This window comes from Podarcis gaigeae (genome assembly GCF_964106915.1).
Source record: "Podarcis gaigeae genome assembly, chromosome: 17".
NCBI lineage: Eukaryota > Metazoa > Chordata > Lepidosauria > Squamata > Lacertidae > Podarcis > Podarcis gaigeae.
This window is the reverse complement of record NC_139694.1, coordinates 31,902,121-31,921,107: the sequence shown is the minus strand read 5'-3', so window position 1 is coordinate 31,921,107 and position 18,987 is coordinate 31,902,121. Positions and strand designations below refer to the sequence as shown.

Genomic DNA, 18,987 nt, shown 5'->3' with positions numbered 1-18,987 from the left:
CCATATGCAAAGTCATGGGACGCGGGTGGTGCTGTAGGTTAAACCACAGAGCCTAGGACTTGCCAATCAGAAGGTCAGTGGTTCTAATCCCCGCGACGGGGTGAGCTCCCATTGCTCGGTCCCTGCTCCTGCCCACCTAGCAGTTCGAAAGCATGTCAAAGTGCAAGTAGAGAAATAAGTACCGCTCCAGCGGGAAGGTAAATGGCATTTCCGTGCGTTGCTCTGGTTCGCCAGAAGCAGCTTAGTCATGCTGGCCACATGACCCGGAAGCTGCATGCTGGCTCCCTCGGCCAATAAAGCGAGATGAGCGTCGCAACCCCAGAGTCGGCCACGACCGGACCTAATGGTCAGGGGTCCCTTTACCCTTTACCTTTATATGCAAAGTCAAAGCAGTTTCTCTCGAGCTCTTTTGGATGCAAACTTATCAGTTATATCATTAAAATCAGTAAGTTCCAGTTTATCATTTTCTATACAGAGAATCTTGGGACATTGTTGACCATATATAATTCTTTAGTCTAAAAAACCATTGTTTGCCAGTACAGTTTGTAAGCTTTAAATGCAGGAACTATCTAAAAAATAGTTTCCACGTTTGGAAAAGCTGTCTGAATTTTCTCCTGGAATATTATTTGATACATATCTTGGTGGCTGAAATTTTGTCAGCGAGCTTGTTTGACGAACTTTATTAAACGGTAAGTACATGCTTGTGTAATTGTTACATGGCCATAGACTCATGTCACCTGTTTAATGTTACTAAGCAACTGGGCCTAGATAGTAAAATCTGTTTTTAAAATTGTTTTTGGCAAGAGGCTGAGGCTACCCTAGATTACAAGGTCCTGGGTGCAGCCTGCTCAGCCCGTATGTAAATCCAGCACTGACCATCAGTGGCATAGCAAGGATTGCCCAGGCCCGTGCAGAGGGGGCAAGGGATGGAGGGAAACCGACAATTTTGTACCCCCATGGTACGCCACTGATGACCAGGGCAACAGGCACATTTTACTCTCATTTTGCTAGTGTAAAAGAGCTGTCAATGTGGCATCCAGTTGCCTGAAGTGTCACGTGGTTTCACTGAAGGCAATGCCACCTCCCGGGTGAGGGGCAGAGTAGGTGACGGTGGCTGCACCGATGGAAAGTCAAATGCCAAAATCCCCTCCCTCCATGTCTCACCTTTCATTCTGTCATTGTTGTGGCTCCCCCAGCAGCATCCTCTTGGCTTGGCACCCAGTGCAGGCAAGACAGTTGCGCCTCCCTAAATGTGCTGATTATTATTATTAATAATAATAAATTTATTATTTATACCCTGCCCATCTGGCTGGGCTTCCCCAGCCACTCTGGGCAGTTCCCAACAGAATATTAAAAACACGATAAAACATCAGACATAAAAAGACTTCCCTAAACAGAGCTGCCATCAGATGTTTTCTAAAAGTCAGATGGTTGTTTATTTCCTTGACACCTGGTGGGAGTGGGTGCCACTACCGAGAAGGCCCTGTGCCTGGTTCCCTGTAACCTCACTTCTCGCAGTGAGGGAACCGCCAGAAGGCCCTTGAAGCTGGACCTCAGTGTCCAGGCTGAACGATGGGGGTGGAGACGCTCCTTCAGGTATACAGGACCGAGGCTGTTTTGGGCTTTAAAGGTCAGCACCTTTAAATTTAAGCAAGAGCAGAAAGAAACACTCTCTCCCCCCATCCCCACTCTAACTGTTGTGGAAGAATCTGGGAAGGGAAACAACTTCCCTCATTTAAAAAGCTAACAAGCTTCTAATAGTCACTTTGGGCAATCGGCTTAAGCAGTGATTATGCTCCTGTGGTCTAGGGCTTATGTCTGCTGCAGCGGCGGCTAATCGGCTGCTCTCGAGTCTTAAGGAGCTGGCTCCAGGCTTTGGCAGCGGCTGAATAAAAGTGAATCGGCCCGCTGCGAGCTTTGCATTCTGCCTGCCCGCAGGCAACTTGGCTCTGAAGACTGGGGAACTGGTCTGCTCCCTGAGAGAAAGAAAGCCAGCCTGGACAAGCGAGGCCATTCATCTCTGCAGGGGATCAACGAGGGGCATGCGGCTTTGCTGGCAACTGCGTCCCTCACTGCTGCTCCTTAGCATAGCTCTCAAAAGCCCTTCCAGGAAGCTGTTCTGTGCAGAAGTCAGGAGACAAGCAGTGTGCCAGCCCGCCTGACGGCAAGGAGACCTGCAAATATTTTGTTTGTGGCAGCAGTACAAGTTTCTGGGTGGGGTAAGTGTATAGCCAAGAAAGCCCTTTTTTAAAAAAAAGAATAGAAATCAGAGGGTATCAATTTATGGTTTGATATTCAAGGAAATGACATACCTATCACCAAGTATCGTTTTATAATATACTGAGACAGCTACTTAAGTCTATAAGAAAACCGAAGGAAGAAAAGACAAGGAGAAACCTAACGAAAGAGAAAAAAATGGAAAAGAAAAAATCTAAAAGATACAGAAGAAAAAATAGTAATAAAAGGACTTCTCTAACCTGCAGCTATATGTGATATTCATTCCTTAAGATCCAACCATTCTATCATCTATAAACCATTATTTTTTCAGTCTTCAAATCCAGATGATGGGCAGTTAGAGGCAAAAGTGGGTGGGGACACACCTCCCATTTTTAAATGATCATAAACATCCGCCCCTTCCTCCCAGGGCCCAAACCTTTGGGGAGATACTTTATTGAAAAGCATTCTGAAAGTGCACTGGATCACAAATTGGGGTGGCAACAAACGAGCAACCCCACCATCAGTAACACTACAACAACAGCTTTCACACTGGCCAAGAAAGAACAAACGAAATACTTTCAGTGTATTTAAATATTTATTAAACTCATTCACGATCTGGGGAAAGAACACCCCCCCCCCCAAAGGATTTTCATCAAGGAACAGTGAAGAAAACGCTTGATAAAATATAACTTAGTGCAGCTGCAAGGACACAACCTCTCAATGGTCAGGTGTTCACCTGAAGAGCTTCCCAAAACTTGTGTAAGAAAACCAGGTTCTCCCAGATGGTTTCCGGTGGCATTCGTGAACTAGGGGCTATATATGCATTTTGGTTTATTGCATTACGTTTTCCTGATTGTAATGCTAGCACTTCTGTCCCTTTTGCTAACGCTCCTTTCACAATGCTGTACCTGTTGCGTTCAAGAACTGCGGCCTTTTGACCAATATGCCAAATTTCATTCACACCACTGGGTATGACACACTGAATGTCAACGGACAATGTCACTCCTACACATGAATGCTTCTTTTCCTCAATTCACCCATGAAAATGGTTGGAAAGAATTGTATGCTGGCTTAACTACCCCAAATCTCCTCACTTTAACACCTCTGATTTTCTAAGTTGTTGGGGTTGCGGATGGATGCCCCCTCAAGAAGTGATTAACACAGAAAAAAGCACTAAACTTCCCCTACACGCTGCTAGACTTCCAGAAGTGTCCTTTACATTGTGTGAAAGCTCAGCTATAATACATAACAGCCAGGGAAATGGAATAAACTGCTATGTGAATGCAGCCTTAAGACAGCTTCCCCCTGCTGTCCAGGGACTTGCAGCATCTCATGTTGACATCTAGAAAACAGAAACATGGATTGCTGTTCTTCACTATGCAGAAGCAGAATCTCAGGTGAGCTATTAAAGGGACTTTGCCTGGATTGATTGTTAGCCTAGCCCAGCAAGGACTAAGCAGCGACTTATGCAAGCATGAAACAGGGGTTCTGCACCAAGGGGGAGAGGATCCTGCTGTTCCCCGAGCTCCAGGTTGCACTATTCTCTCCCCCCACTTCTGTCCTTACAGAATTAAAAAGGTAAAGGACCCCTGGATGGATAGGTCCAGTCAAAGGAGACTATGCGGTGCAGCGCTCATCTCGCTTTCAGGCCGAGCAGCCAGCATTTGTCCACAGCTTTCCAGGTCATGTAGCCAGCATGACTAAACCGCTTCTGGGACACTGACGGAAGCCAGGGCTCACAGAAATGCTATTTACCTTCCCGCCGCAGCAGTACCTATTTATCTACTTGCACTGGTGTGCTTTCGAACTGCTAGGTTGGTAGGAGCTGGGACAGAGCAACAGGAGCTCACAGAGGGATTCAAAGCGCCAAGCTTCCGATTGGCAAGCCCAAGAGGCTCAGTGGTTCAGACCACAGCGCCATCCGCATTACACAATGGAAGGTGTACTGAGCTAACACAAACATCCTGAAGCTCAGGGAATATTTTTGACTTCATCAAATGTAGCTCAATTGATATACAGCTGTGGGTTCTCCTACAGTGGTTTCTCCTATGCAAACGGCCCCAACAAGGAACCTGCTTGCCCCCTCAACCCTGCAGAGCCTAACAGCTTTGTATGCTATAGCAGGGGAGCACTAGACCAAAGGACCAGAGGCACAGCTTGTCATTTCTTTCTCAAAATCCCCAACTGCTTTTGTTCAAAGTAGCACCATTACTGCCCATCGTCTAGGAAAGTTGCTTCCTACTTTGGAATTTTCAAGGCAACCAGAAGCAGAAAAGGACCTACTGAATGATGCTCAGGTCTGGGCCCCTGCTTTGACAAGATTCAGGCACTAAGCAAGAGGTTTCAGAGCTATTCCCATTTCTGTGATCTGTTGCTCTTTGATTTAAAGACAAAAGTATGAGAAAGACATTAAAGCAGCCATTAACAACCCAAAGGAAGTTGAGGACTCTTCATCAGCATGACAAATGAAAGGCACTCTTATGTGACACTGACAGTGCTTTGTTATTTTCCCTTCTCAAAGTAAAACATACCCTTAAGGGTTTTTTTTTGGGGGGTGTTCCCCTATACTACCTCTTACTTCTACAAAAATCTATTCAGTGCTCATTTTAAGGCCCCCAAATTACTACAGCCAATGACATTAACACAATAAACCATTGGGGCAGGCAGCTGAGCATTTCATTGACACTTTTCTTTACAAATGAACACACACAATTCTATCAACCGGCTTGTGCTTTTAAAAATTCGACTGCTCCATGCAAGGTGGCTGACATGATATAGACATGAGCATCATTCACAATGCAACAGCAAAGGAGAAGGGGATGCAGCAAATGACAAAATCATCTCCAACTGCAATCGACCCATGCCGAATCAGCAAAAAACATGCTGCATGCCAGAAAGGGGTGGGGAATGATAAAAATCAGACTGTACCTAACTGGCAAGATTTGCGGACAGTGATGGGAAATATGCCCCCACCGCATTAAATAAGCGAATAAATATTGCAAAAGTTAATCCCCTTTTTGGCTGCAGTCCCCCCCCCCAAGAAAAAAAACATTTGGGCACTGCTGCTGAAAGCACCAGTAAGAGCAGCAATCAAGTACAATTCACTCAAAGTATCTATGCAGTTGTGGAGATACGAAAAGCTTCATGGAGCAGTGGTTTGCTTGGAGTGAAACAAAACCACAGTCCCTGGTTCAGACACCCATTTTCATGGCAAACCGCAAAGGTTTGGTTCACTATGACATGCAAAACGCAGCCCCCCGTGTTCAGTCCCGCTTACTTCAGATTGGGACCGAACTTTAGCTGATCACGGTTAGCTCTCCACCATCATATGCACCCATAACTGCAGAGAATCGGGGGATGAGGGAATAAAGCCTAATCATCAACAACCATAAGAAAATAAACTTATAAATAAATAAGGCATGTATTTTATGAACATTATGTACATACAGAATGCAACGTTTTGTGCAAAGGAAATATATATCTCAAACATTATACATCATTTACATGCTCCACAATCAGAGGAAGTGGTTGGAATCTTTCACAGCTTCAGGTCAAAGGGGTTTTGAGTGCTTTTCCTTGGTATGTAGTGTGCTGTCCCCTCCGTCAAAGGAAGGGAACTAGATGTGTCAGGCCAAGAAAATAAAGTTGCCATTTGTTATCCTAGGATAGCAGGGTAAGCGGGTATTTTCTGCTCGTTCGTTACTGAATTTAGGACGGACTGGAGCTGCGGCAGACATTTGGAATTTACACTGATTCTACTTCCTTGAAAATGTAAAGATCCTTCACTGGGTGAACGGTAGCTAAAGAGCACAGCATGAGCTCAAATTCAGCCCACCTTAGAACATGTGGCAACCTGGCGCTTCCATTCACAAAAGCTTAAAAAGCATCACATGCAATATATATATATATATATATATATTTCAACTAAGGTGCAGAATCAGAGTTTAGTGCAACTCTAGAAGCGGGCTGGGAGTCCCATTTGGCATTTGCCTTAGTTAAGAAGCCCTCCGTTAGTAAGAGAAGGGATAACAGTATACAAAATAAGGCAAAGCTAAGGGCAGGAAATTTGTAAAAAATATACCTGGCATAGAGAGATGCAGTGATAAGGCAACTGTAGACCTGTGACGAAGGTAGAAGACACAGGAGAATGGCTTCAATTCCTGCTTTCTTGGCCAGCACAATCTATTGCCCTTTGTCCACCTGCCGAAAGGCACAAAACGGACCAGCACCGAGCAAAACGCAACAACCCCCTTTTTCCCCTCCCCAAAGTCAGCCTGCTTGTCTCATTGGTTCAGTTCTTCCCCCCTCTCTCACTCTCCTGGCAACACGTGACAAGAGAGCCCAAAGAAAGGAGTCAAGTGCAAATACAGAAAATGCAAAGTTACAAAGCTACACGGGTCGCAAAGAGAAACGAGAAGAAATCAAACGAAAGTGGCGGGGGAAGGCTGAGAGAGATCTAGCAGCTCAGGGCCCACAGAGGGATCCAGGACACCTCCATGTTGTCCTTCCTTTCTTTGGACGTTAAGAGGGCAAAAGTCACTGTTTCTTCTTTGTGGCACGGATGGCAAAATCCACTCTTTAAAAATTTCCCCAGTCTAGCTTGGGAGAAAGGGGCCCAGAGGCTCACGAAGGCAAGGCGAGTTCTCAGCAAAGGCTCATGTTCCCGATTCCCTTCCAAGCTTGCTTCATGCCAGCCTGTCGGGCCTTTGGAGAGAAAAGGGCCAGGCACAACGGTCAGCTTGTGAAAAGGACCCCGAGACACCCAGGTGTGCATCCAGAGAACAGCCACTGCCTTTGTCAAGTTACCGTCCTTCACGTGCGTGAAAAAATAGTAATAAGTGACCCTGCCCAGATTAAAAATGAGACTCAGAGGACAGCAGACGTATCAGTGCCGTGGCAGCACTGGATACAACAATAAATATATCGAAACATAAAAACTCAACAAAGTGGCCCTGGTTTGTCTGCTCTGTCCTGTAAAGACAGTTGCTGACCGACGTACAGTTTCTTCCTTTTAAAAAGGGGAAAGGTGAGGGGCTGAGGAAGGGAAAGGTCCATCGAGTCACTGGGGAAGTGGCGTCAGACGGCTGAGAGACAACGGAAGCCAGGGCGTGTGTGATCTCCCAGAAAAAGCAGCAGCAAACGTCTGGAGAGAGGCACTTGGAGGCGTTGAGGTGGGCTCACGCTGTGGTGTCGTCTTCCAGGCTGACCATTTGCCTCTGTTGGGGAAGAGAGATTGGAAAGGAAGTTACTCAATGGGTTTAGCTAGGTGGAACAACCGCAGAAGCCAAAATGTCCCAATTAGGGATAAAAAGTGAGCCTGCCAGCCGATTGAGGAGAGAAACAGAAACCAACCTACTCAAGAAGACAGCGTTCAGTGTTTTGCGGTCTCTCAAAAGAGTCATCTTATAGTAAGGTTAAAGCTTACTGGGAAATGATATACAGACGTACATTGGAAGTCAATCGGAATCCGTTCCGGACATCTGTTTGACTTCCAGAATGTTTGGGAACCAAGGCGTGGCTTCTGATTGGCTGCAGGAAGCTCCTGCAGCCAATCGGAACCAGCGGAAGTCGTGCTGGACTTTTGAGTTCCAAATAAAATTCGAAAACCAGAACAATCCCTTCCAGTTTCCGATCGGGAGCCAAAACGTTCAGCAACTAAGCCGTTTGATTTCTAAGGTATGACTGTACAATGAATTTAAAAGAATGTTCAAAATAACTTTTATTAAAAAAAACAACAACCAGAAACAACTGTTGGGAGTTATAGGGACAGAAGTACCTAAATTGTATAGAAATGTATTTCTGTATGCTACTACAGCAGCAAGAATGCTACTTGCTTGAAAGTGGAAAAAAGCAGTAAGTCCCAGTAAAGGAAGAATGGATACAAAAACTTATGGAATATGCAGAAATGGCGAAACTTACCAGAAGACTAAGAAATCAAGATAAAAAAATCTTTTTATAAAAGAATGGAAATGGCTTATTGAATATTTACAGATAAATTGTAAACAGATAAAAGCATTAGAAGGATTATTGTAATAACCTGCAGTTTCTTAAGAGTGTATATTTACAGTAGATAATTAAACAAGCAAGTTAAATGAATTTGGAAATGCAGAAGGTATTTTAAAAAATAAATTTAAGGAACCGCAGAAAGAAGGGGAAGGAAGTTAAACTTTGAAATGTTAAGTTGATTGTAAAACTAATGAAATGTATAAACTTGAAAAGTATAAATTAAAAAGTTTTTTAAAACAGCAGGGGGGAAAGGAGTCATCTTGCCAGACCCAGAAAATTCACATTATGGATTTATACAAACAATGAGCACTCGTGCTACTTTTGCACAAGACCTTTCCTGAAGGGCACTTTTCTTCCATGTTCTTCACTATTACCACGGTCAACCATGGTGGGAAGGAATGGGGGCAGGAGGGCTTCAGGAGAGGGGCAGGATGAGAATGACTTGGGACCCCCACTAATATCAAAGAACACAAAGCACCCACCAGCAGTACAGAAAACTGCAAGGTTCCCACCATTCTGAATGTCAGCTTACCGATGGGTATGTGTACCCCTCCTGGCTCCGACAGATGTGAACCTCGTCCTCCGTCGTTTTCTGATAGACAGGGTTGTCAAAATTGATGCTGTTGATGTTCCTCAGGCGCCAGTTCTTCCAAACAAGGAAACCCCCAAAGGAGATTAAACAAATCAGCACTGAAAAAAAGAAATCCCAGAAGGCAGGACATTATTTTAAACCAACCTCTCCTAACTGCTCGGGAGACCACTGGGGACGATGGTGAATATAGCACCGTCTATGTGCGTGGGGCTTTACAAAGAACGTATGACAGGCCTGTATCCCAAGAGGCTTACAATCTAAGTACGCTATACCGTATTCACACACCTGAGAAATTAAGGAAATTAATGAATAATATATGCACCGTGACTTATTTGCTACACCAATACAGTCACACCTCAGGTTACAGCTGCTTCAGGTAGAATTTTTTCCGGGTTGCAGACTGCCGAAACCCGGAAGTGCCGGACCAGGTTATTTCTGGGTTTCGGTGGTCACGCATGCGCAGAAGCCCTAAATCACGCTTTGCACATGTGCAGAAGTACCAAATTGCAACCCGTGCATGCGCAGACGTGGGTTGCGAACGTGCATCCCGAATGGATCAGGTTCGCAACCTGAGTGTCCAATGTATTATATTTAGTTCAAGAGCATGGACTACTGATTTGGGCTTCTGCCTTGCCCGCAACTATTATTACTTATTACTATTCTTGTTACTATTACGATTACTATTACACTGATTGATTGAATTTATATACCACCCTATGGCAGGGTGCACAGAATAAAAACAAGATATAAAACCAGAAAATTAATAATAAAAATAAAAACAGCAACCCAATACCTTCCCCCGACACACACACACACACACACACAAAAAAACATTTTAAATCTGAAGAAGTATGCATGCACATGAAAGCTTATACCAAGAACAAACTTAGTTGGTCTCTAAGGTGCTACTGGATAATTGTTTTAATTTTTTAATATATTTTGACATTTTAAAAGGGTATAGGATGTAAATCAGATCAACGCAAGGCCTGGTTAAAAAGGAACGCTTTTGCCTGGCAAGGAACTTACCCAGTGGTAGGACAATTGAGAGTGCTGGGGGACCCCCTTGCCTTGCCCCGTCCGTTTCAGCAGCGATTCCGTTTCGCGCTGGGGAATAGAGGAAACTTAAAATTAAGCCCTGTCCAGTCTGGAATATTGCTAAAGATGCAGAGGGGAAAGAAGGGGCAACAGGAGAGGAGGAGGAGAAGAACTTGCACCCAACTTAAGTTTTCCTATGTGCACAGCACTTTGCACTTAGGTGCAAAGGAGCCGTAACAAGAGTGTCACACACTCGGTGTAAGCTCTTACCTTGCTGCGACAGGGTGACCATCGGAGGCGTGGTACGCTCAGAGATGCCTGGGATGAGTTTGCTCAGAACGGTGGGGGCAGCGGCAGGCAGGCGTTCAGTTTCATGCCTGGGGGCACCGGTTGTGGCGAGCAGCCGGCCCAAAGGTGTGGTTCTCGAGGGAGGCTGCCGAGTTGTTGTGGCAGCAACGGAAGCAGGAGCCTCGGGAACAGTGTCTGGGTGGCGGAGACAACAACATATCAATTATCTCTCCAAATAAACACTTTTGCAGTCGTACCTTGGATCCCAAACGCCCTGGAACTCGGGACGTTTTGGCTCTTGAATGCCGCAAACCCGGAAGAGATTGTTCCGGTTTGTGAATGTTCTTTTGGAACCCGGAGCTCCCGGCAGCCAATCAGAAGCTGCGATTTAGTTTTCGAACATTTTGGAAGTTTAATGGACTTCCAGAAAGGATTCTGTTTGACTTCCAAGGTACGACTATACTCGTTTTGTGGAAAAGGGGGTACAGTCGTACCTTAAATATGCTTCAGGTCGAGTGTTTTCAGGTTACGCTCCGCAGCAACCCGGAAGTAACGGAATGCGTTACTTCCAGGTTTCGCCGCTTGCGCAGACGCTCAAAATGGCGTCACGTGCATGCGCAAAAGCAGAGAATTGCGATGGCGCAGGTTGCGTTTGCTTCAGGATGTGAACGGGGCTCCAGAACGGATGCTGTTCACATCCATCTCTCTCTCTCTCTCTCTCTCTCTCTCTCTCTCTCACACACACACACACACACACAGATTGAGTTTGTACCCCAGCTGCCAGCTGCTCACTGCACAAAGGCTCGCTTCACCCATTTTGCCTGCTTACCTGTGCTGCAACTTCTCATGTCTGCGGCCAGGTGCATGCCATCAGGACAGGCACAGGTGTACTTGGCGGAGTGAGCAGTGATTTGCGGGGCAGGGAGACAGAGGTATTGGCAGCCTCCATTGGGTGTTCCGTTCTTCTCACACCAGTTGACACCTGTTAAAAGGGGGGGGGGGGAGAAGTTGTACAAAGGAGACTCAGGATGGCACAAGCGCCTGCGCAAGTCTTCACCTTCACGAACACAGGAGGAATTCAAGGGGAGCCAGAGGTTATCCTCACTGAATGGCATCTCAGATTGTCAGGCAGCAGAGGAACCAACCCCCCACGGCAGGTGGCCAGGAATGGACAAGACAAGGAAAAGTCCTTACCATATGCTTTAATTCAATATAACCTTGTTCAAAACCTTGATTTAAAAATGCCCTAGAACTTTCAGATATATATAATGTCAGGGTGCCCTCAACAACTAGTGAAACGCAGATGGGGCAGATATTCAGCTGTCACTCCCCTAGTGCTTCTTCTTCCTCTTCTTCCTCCTCCTCTCCCATTATCTCCCAGCTTCCCCCTCATCTGCCTCTGAGCTGAGACCTCCCTCAAACCCGTTGTAATTCTGAACTGTCCCCTTCTCTGGAAGGGTCAGGCTGGGGAAACGGCCTCCACCGCTCCTCCTCTGCCCAGTCCGTGACACAAACACTGCACCTTCCCACCCAGTGGGACTCCTCCAAGACAGAGCAAAAACCACCACTGCTAATAGCGATGGGGCGGAAGCTGTCTAAAGCAGCAGTTCCCAACCTGTGGGTCCCCAGATGTTGTTGGACTACAACTCCCATCATCCCTGAACTCTGGCCTTGCTAGCTAGGGGTGATGGGAGTTGTAGTCCAACAACATCTGGGGACCCACGGGTTGAGAAAGGCCGGTCTAAAGGGCTCTCCTTTTTGGCAGATGAGCAGAGATGGAGTGAAGCTGGCCAGGGGCTGGAGGTAGATGCTGCCACCCAGGAAGGAATTGAGAAAGACCACTTAAATAGCCCTGCCTTCTGCAGGAAGTGGAAGAAAAAGCCCGTACATGGCTGTTCTCCTCCGCTGCAGGAAAATAGGGGGTTTCCCTGGCGGCAGAGTGCAGCCTGCTAAATTGCTTATCGTCGGCACAAGCGCTACCCTCACCTGACAGTCCAAAAAGCACAAGGCAAAAGAAAAAAGGTCGGGGAAGAGAGAGAAAAAACGCATTTAGGGGTGCAACAGCAGGAAGACGGTCATGATCAAATACCTTTGGGCTGCCGTACAGAATGAAACAACGTCAGATCCTGGGGGGAATACAGGTCCCCTGCCACCTTGACGATATCGGAGCCGGTCAGGCGGTTGGCGCTGAAAATGGCTTCGTTCATGACATCTGTCCAGAACACTTTATCCTGGGTGAAGATTCAGTGATTTGTTTTTAAATGGATTTTTTTTTGGTCTTCAACAGTAACACTGTGAACATAACCCCCCAACCCCCACAAAGCAACACATGGGTAACATATTATTGGCTTGCCAACTCAAAAAGTAACACTGAGATACATGCACAATAGGTTTACAGATTAATTAGTCCTCTCCATAGAGATGCATGTGCTATAGGGAGTTGCAGTAACTGTGCTGCCTTATTGATGTGATCAATAAACAAAGACCACATGTCTAAAATGAATCTGCCTCACCTCAAAGACTGTGATGGCAAAAGGATGAGCCAGCTTGTCCTCATTCACAAGGATGGTCTTTCTGTTTCTCCCATTCACATCTATGCTGGAGATGGAGTGGAGCTTTGAGTCTACCCAGTAGAGGCGCTGGTTGGCCAGATCTAAAGGCAGAAGGTGTCAGAAGTGTCACATGACCAGAGGAACACACCCTTCCATTCATATGAAAGGGATCAAGCCAAGCATAAAGGTAGTTCAGAACAGAGAACAAGACACACTGGCCAAGAGGCGTTGTAAGTTAGCGCTGCATCCCCAGATGTCTTTGATACTTGCAACAAACTACGGGATACAGCTTTCAGATGAGAAGGGTTCCCTCCAAATCAGACTGCTCTGCTTTATTTAGACCCAAGGCCCAGCCCATTCCCAAGAAGGTGTTCTTGGCTTTTGGTCCGCTGGATTTCAGAAACATTTTATCCTAACAATTTTTCAAGAGCGCTTTTGGTTACTTGCCATTGTTCAGAACTCTGCCCCTCAAAAGCCAGGCCTACAAGGGGAAAACGGGTGATTATCTGCACTCAAAAACCTAACTGATCACCTTTATGACCTTTACTTTTAACAACTATATACAGTGGCACCTCGGGTTAAGAACTTAATTCATTCTGGAGGTCCGTTCTTAACCTGGAACTGTTCCTAACCTGAGGTACCACTTTAGGTAATGGGGCCTCCCGCTGCCGCCACACGATTTCTGTTCTCATCCTGAAGCAAGGTTCTTAACCAAGGTACTATTTCTGGGTTAGCAGAGTCTGTAACCTGAAGCTTCTGTAACCTGAAGCTTCTGTAAGCCGAGGTACAACTGTACTTAAAAGGAAATTCTCACTGCACCTCTTCTCCTTGTGCACGACCCCCAAAAAAGTTTGTGAATCCAACTCAGGAGCTTCAGATATTCTTAGGATCGGAGGTTGCTCTGTCCAACACCCCCCCCCCCCGGTCCGCGTAAATATGCTAAGCCTTGCCTGGCCCCGGTGTTTATGAATGAACTCCCTGACTGCATCACTACAACTGAGTCAGGGAGGATGACAGCACTGCCTAGCACTGGGATGTTAATCCAGCTGCAAATGGGCTGCCTAAGAGAGCGAATTTTGTAGCAGCACAGAAGCAGGGAAAGAGAGATCAGTCTCAAACAAGCCCCACATTTGAACGACAAAGCAAGTCCCTTTGGATCAACAGAGTCAACAGAGCCTCGTCTTCCTCCAGCCTGCTCTTGTTATTGTCTTCCCTGAGCTATGCAGAGCTTACCTAGAGTTATTCCGTTAGGCCAAAGAATGCCTTCTTTCACCAGGGGAAAGCTGTCCACCCCATTTAGACCACTTTTGGCAATTTTCGCAGACGTGCCCCAGTCAGCCCAGTACATAAACCTAACATGAGGAGAAGGGATAAACAAACACAATTTAAGCCAAGTCACGCAGAGCAACATTGTCCTTGGGGAAGTTGACCCTAAGCCCTTTCTCCTCAATGGACAGCACGCCTGGCAAAGTCCCCCCCCCCCTTATACAAATTTATTTGGTTTTTCAAATTAACATTATACAGAGATATATCAAACATATCAAACTTCCATCTTCCCCTTTGTGGGTTCTGTTATTAATCATTTCCTCCCGCATCTTTTATAATACTCCAAATCCTTTACCTCTTCCATTATGTCCATAATTCACCCTTATAAACTACAAGTGTTATTCCAATCCTACAAACGATTTTAACTGTTTACAATGGTCTTTAAGATAAGTTATAAATTTTCCCCATTCCTTATTAAAATTTTGGTGTTCCTGATTTCTAACTCTTCCAGTCATTTAAGCCATTTCAGCATAGTCTATCAACTTCATCTGCCATTCTTCTCTGATAGGGACTTTATCTTCTTTCCATCTCTGGGCACTATTCTTTTAAAGTCAACATTGCCCTAAAACATTGTCAGATCCACTGAGCTATCTTTGTATAGTCAGACCACTGGCCCATCCAGTTCGGCGTTGTCTGTGTTAGGCATGGGGACCTGGGGAGTCCTCCAGATGTTACTGGATTCCCCAAATCTCATCAGCCCTAGGCAGCATGGGTAAGAACCAAATAGTATGGGAATTGTAGACTTGTAACATCTGCAGAGCCAAAGGTTTTCCATCCTTTCTCTAAAACCGTGGGCAGTGAAAACACGAATCTTTTCTCCGCCTAATCTGGAGATGCCAAGGATTGGATCTGGGATTTTTTGCACGCAAAGAACGTACATTGACCATTCCCCCTTACTAATCCACTGCTGAGGTTCCATCTCAAAGGTCAACCTCATTCACACATATCTTTTGCCTCTCGCTAGGGCATGTCCCTAGAAACAAGAGCCCGGTTCCTCAACAGACTGGCAAATCCTCGCAGCGTCTCCATTTAGGGTGGCACATACCCGTGGACTGGATCCACCACGATGGCACACGGCTTGGCGTCAACTTCCTTGATCAGGGTCCTCCTCCTCAAGCCTTCACTGCTGGCCACGGAGATCGTTCCCAGGGCGGAGTCAGCCCAGTAGATGTTGCTGTGCACCCAGTCCACAGCGAGGCCATCTGGGTATTTGATCCCGCTGTCAATCACGGTGGCATGGTGAGAGTGGTTGTCTGCTTTGTCTATTGGAGTGCTGGAGGCATCACAAAGAAAAGAAGAATCCCCATTGAAATGAAGGAAGGAGAGAGATGGGGTCATACATTATGGGCTGCAGGATGCCATACAGGACTGGTTTTCTCCAAGTAGTTGTGTTTTGGATCACATCTGTGCCCAGATGCGATTTAAAACGCAAATACTACTGAGCCCTGCCAGTTCCAGCCCGCAGTGCACACATTTCATCTATTTTTACCTGTATATTTTTTTCTGAGAGCTGTCAGACCAGTAGAGTTTGTTGTTAGCTATTTCCATATCTAAAGCCACCGCGTTTTTGAGACGGGGGATGAGGCTGCTGTACTCGCTGCGGTCGAGAGTCATCTTCCTGACCTCGTGGCGATTGGTGAAGAAGAGATATGCAATGGTGCCTGGGGAAAGGAGCAAGAAAAGGGATATTGGGAACTCTGTGGCTTTTAAACCTGCTCTCTCAGCTTCCAGAAAGCAACTAAGCAGATCAAAAGGTCTCCGGGATGAATTATTACAATTCAATAAGTGGATTTTCCCAGTGTCCAAAGTTCACTAAATAAATAGTTGTTTACTACACATTCCAATTGTCCATGCACTCAAGTCATTTCACAAGTCAGGGTGGATAAATATGGGTTTTTTATTGGATTTTATTAAATTTAAATCAGATTTTTTAAAATTTAAATCGGATTTTTAAAATAAAATGCTTTTGGAGGAAAAATCTTTCTAAAGATAGTTTTCTATTTAAGTTACATTATAGTTCAAAGGCTATTCATCAGGAAATAAGGATTTGTTTTAAGGTTTTCATGTGTGCTAAAACTAGTCTAAGGTGTGGTTTTTTTAAAAAAAACTGTTTAACTACATCACTTAACAAACATTGATACATATGCTATAATGTTATTGTTTTAGTTAAATAAATTGTATAAATTGTTATTAAGGAAATGATTGTTTTTCTCCTGCCAATAAAGTACAGCAAAAAGTTGTCCAAATATAAACAGTTAACTTACTAAACCTCACAATAATTTCATAATTATCTGTCTATGTATTTCTAACAGTATAACCAAGTCAGTAATGTTTGCTATAACTGTAAAAACTACTCTGAAAATTTATTATTCCAAAAATGAAACCTTCATCTGGTTGTGAATATTAAGATTATACCAGCAGGAATGTCTTTCTGTAAAAAAATGATTTAAGTCAAGTCTTACTGACTAGTGATTTAAATCGATTCGATTTAAATCAAACCCACCTTGTCACAAGTTAAAAAAGCATCTTACACTATAATGGACCTAATAAAAAGGAAGTGGGGAGGAAAAGAAGTAAATTCAGGTCCCCAATATTACATTAAAAAGGAAGGAACTGCAAAAATAAGATTCTGGGGCTGGACGTATTCCCAGGGGAAGGACGGCTCCTGCAGGTACCCTAACTTTTTTGCCACCACCCTGCAATGGTTACAGTAATACTCTAGTGTAGAACACGCCCAAGACTTACCAATGGCTTTGCAGGCCTTCGTGGTAGGGTCAATCTGATAGCCTTCGTTACATTCACACTTATAGCTTCCTTTCAAGTTCACACAGATTTGGCTACAGGTATCAGGGTTGAGACACTCATCGATATCTAGGAAAATCAAGAGGATGATACTCATCGCCTGAAGTCAGTAACGTACGACAATACATTTGGTCTCCGAGGCTCAAGTAAGTTTTCTCTACTGCGGCCAACCTGCAACTTGCCTGGAACCTCCCAAACAAAAAGGAGCAGGAAGTATTCCATAATGGTCTTGGACTTTGAACTACTCAGATTTTTTCCCACAGTGGCCACCACAAGAAGCATCAGCCTACAGTTCCATGACCAGGTCTATGGGATTCAACTTGACAGAGGCGCGAATAAACATTTTATAAAACAGCTCGGGGAATCAAGTGACCGAGTTTGTTGCCTATGTGTAAGGGGAGAAAGGCACATTTGATTGTATCTTGCCTGCCTTTTTCTTACAGAGATGGGACAACGCAAGGCTCATCTACAACTTCAGAAGCCACAATCGCAGACATCCTTTCGGAAAGGCCAATTTTTTCAACCTGGGACTGTGGCCTCAGTTGGATGGACTTGGCCAGATCACCAAGCCTTGCTTTTCCCAAAGAAAACATATGACGAGAAACATAGTAACCTCCCTGACTCCCATTAACTTTCAACCAGATATGAATTACCGTATTTTTCAGTGTATAAGATGCCCCCAAATATAAGACACGCCCTATTTGGGGGGACTCCAAATTAAGAAAACACTCCTCAGCACTACCCGTGTATAAGACGAGCCCCAATTTTAAACCTTATTTTTTGTTTAAAAAAACCCCCTAGTCTTATACACGGAAAAATACAGTAATTAGAGGTGCATTAAGTTTTGTGTTGTGGAAAGAGGAAGAAAACTTTCCCATTTACCTTCACATTTTCTTTGGTTAATCAGCTGGAATCCTTCAGGGCATAAACACTCGTACCCAATTTTGAGATCGTTGCATATGTGGGAGCAACCACCCTTATTATCCAAACATTCATTTGTTCCTGGAAGGGGATAACAAAGAGCTTATAATGATGCTATTCTTAGAGAATGAATGAATGAATGAATCTTTATTTGCATCAGCCATCTGCCATAGCAAGAAAACAACAATACAATATACAAAGAATAGAAATAAAAAGTCAATGATATAAAATACATTTTGGGGTTTTGAATCAATAGTCAAATACTGGATCTTATTCTGATTGCCCCAGCTAAAAACCTTGCAAGCTTTGCTGTCATCTGCTCATCTTGATCTGCCAAGAGAAAGGACACTGTGGCAGTGGCTGGGCGACCCAGAATGGACACTAAAAGAGGGGTGATAATCTCATTCCTCAAGTCTTTATAAAGAGTGCAAACCAGAAGGGACTTGGGACTGCCATCTCCACAGGGACATAAGTGTTTTTCATGTGGAATCTGTTGGAATCGTCCCTCTAATATTCTTAGAGAAATTGCTTACGGTCCTAACGAGACTTGTATAAAACAAAGAATATTGAGTCCTGTCCCCCCCCCCCCGCAAAAAGAAGAGAGTGATCAAATAATGTCATTTACACAAAGGCCTCCCATCAGTGAGCATTTACGCTGGGTTAGGTAGGGTGGACCTTGTATACTGCAAGAACTTCAAGTTATTACAAATTCAAATAAAATGTGCATGGATTATTTTTTAAAAAATTGATTGATATTATTGTTTCTAATTTGCATTTTATTTAACAGTTGTACTCAGTTGATCACATGAGATGTTGTGAATCACTTTGGGCACAATTTTGAGGAAAAGTGGCGTGCAAATAAACACACGATGATAAGTGTCAAAGACCAATGAAGAAGATTGTATTGCAAATTTTGCTTCTGCCATGAGTTTGCCGGCGGTGGATGGGGAAAGCCATCACATCTAAAATATGGGGATTGTAACAGGCTTGCGGTGAGGATTTCTGGCGTGAAGCACGTACATTTTGCAATCGTGTCCCCATTTTCAGGGAGCTGCACCTCCGTGCTCAGCCTGGCAATTCCACGCTGTCCCTTGCAGAAATAGGAGCTCTAGAACTTCAAGTTACTTAAGATGTGCTACACTGGTCTTTCAACTTGGGGCTTCCCCTTGGGATCCTCCTGCAGATTTAAAAACTGCTGGGAAGGGTGAAGATTACCCTATCAGAGGCAACTTAGCAATTCATCACCAG

The 18,987-nt window shown here is 44.8% G+C and overlaps 1 protein-coding gene across 1 annotated transcript in view; it reads right to left on the bottom strand.

Moving 5' to 3' along the window:
• Positions 1-2,793: 2,793 nt before the first annotated feature.
• The window catches only part of LDLR (low density lipoprotein receptor), a 33,988-nt gene continuing 17,794 nt past the window's right edge, over positions 2,794-18,987 (bottom strand). The window contains exons 7-18 of the mRNA XM_083718743.1: positions 17,701-17,820; positions 16,762-16,887; positions 15,506-15,677; positions 15,062-15,289; positions 13,924-14,042; positions 12,652-12,791; positions 12,228-12,369; positions 10,968-11,120; positions 10,121-10,333; positions 9,842-9,919; positions 8,756-8,913; positions 2,794-7,433 (exon numbers count right to left, since the gene is read on the bottom strand). Of these exons, the coding sequence (XP_083574869.1) occupies positions 7,395-7,433; positions 8,756-8,913; positions 9,842-9,919; positions 10,121-10,333; positions 10,968-11,120; positions 12,228-12,369; positions 12,652-12,791; positions 13,924-14,042; positions 15,062-15,289; positions 15,506-15,677; positions 16,762-16,887; positions 17,701-17,820 (1,688 nt within the window). The 3' untranslated portion in view covers positions 2,794-7,394. The remainder of the gene's footprint in view (positions 7,434-8,755; positions 8,914-9,841; positions 9,920-10,120; positions 10,334-10,967; positions 11,121-12,227; positions 12,370-12,651; positions 12,792-13,923; positions 14,043-15,061; positions 15,290-15,505; positions 15,678-16,761; positions 16,888-17,700; positions 17,821-18,987) is intronic.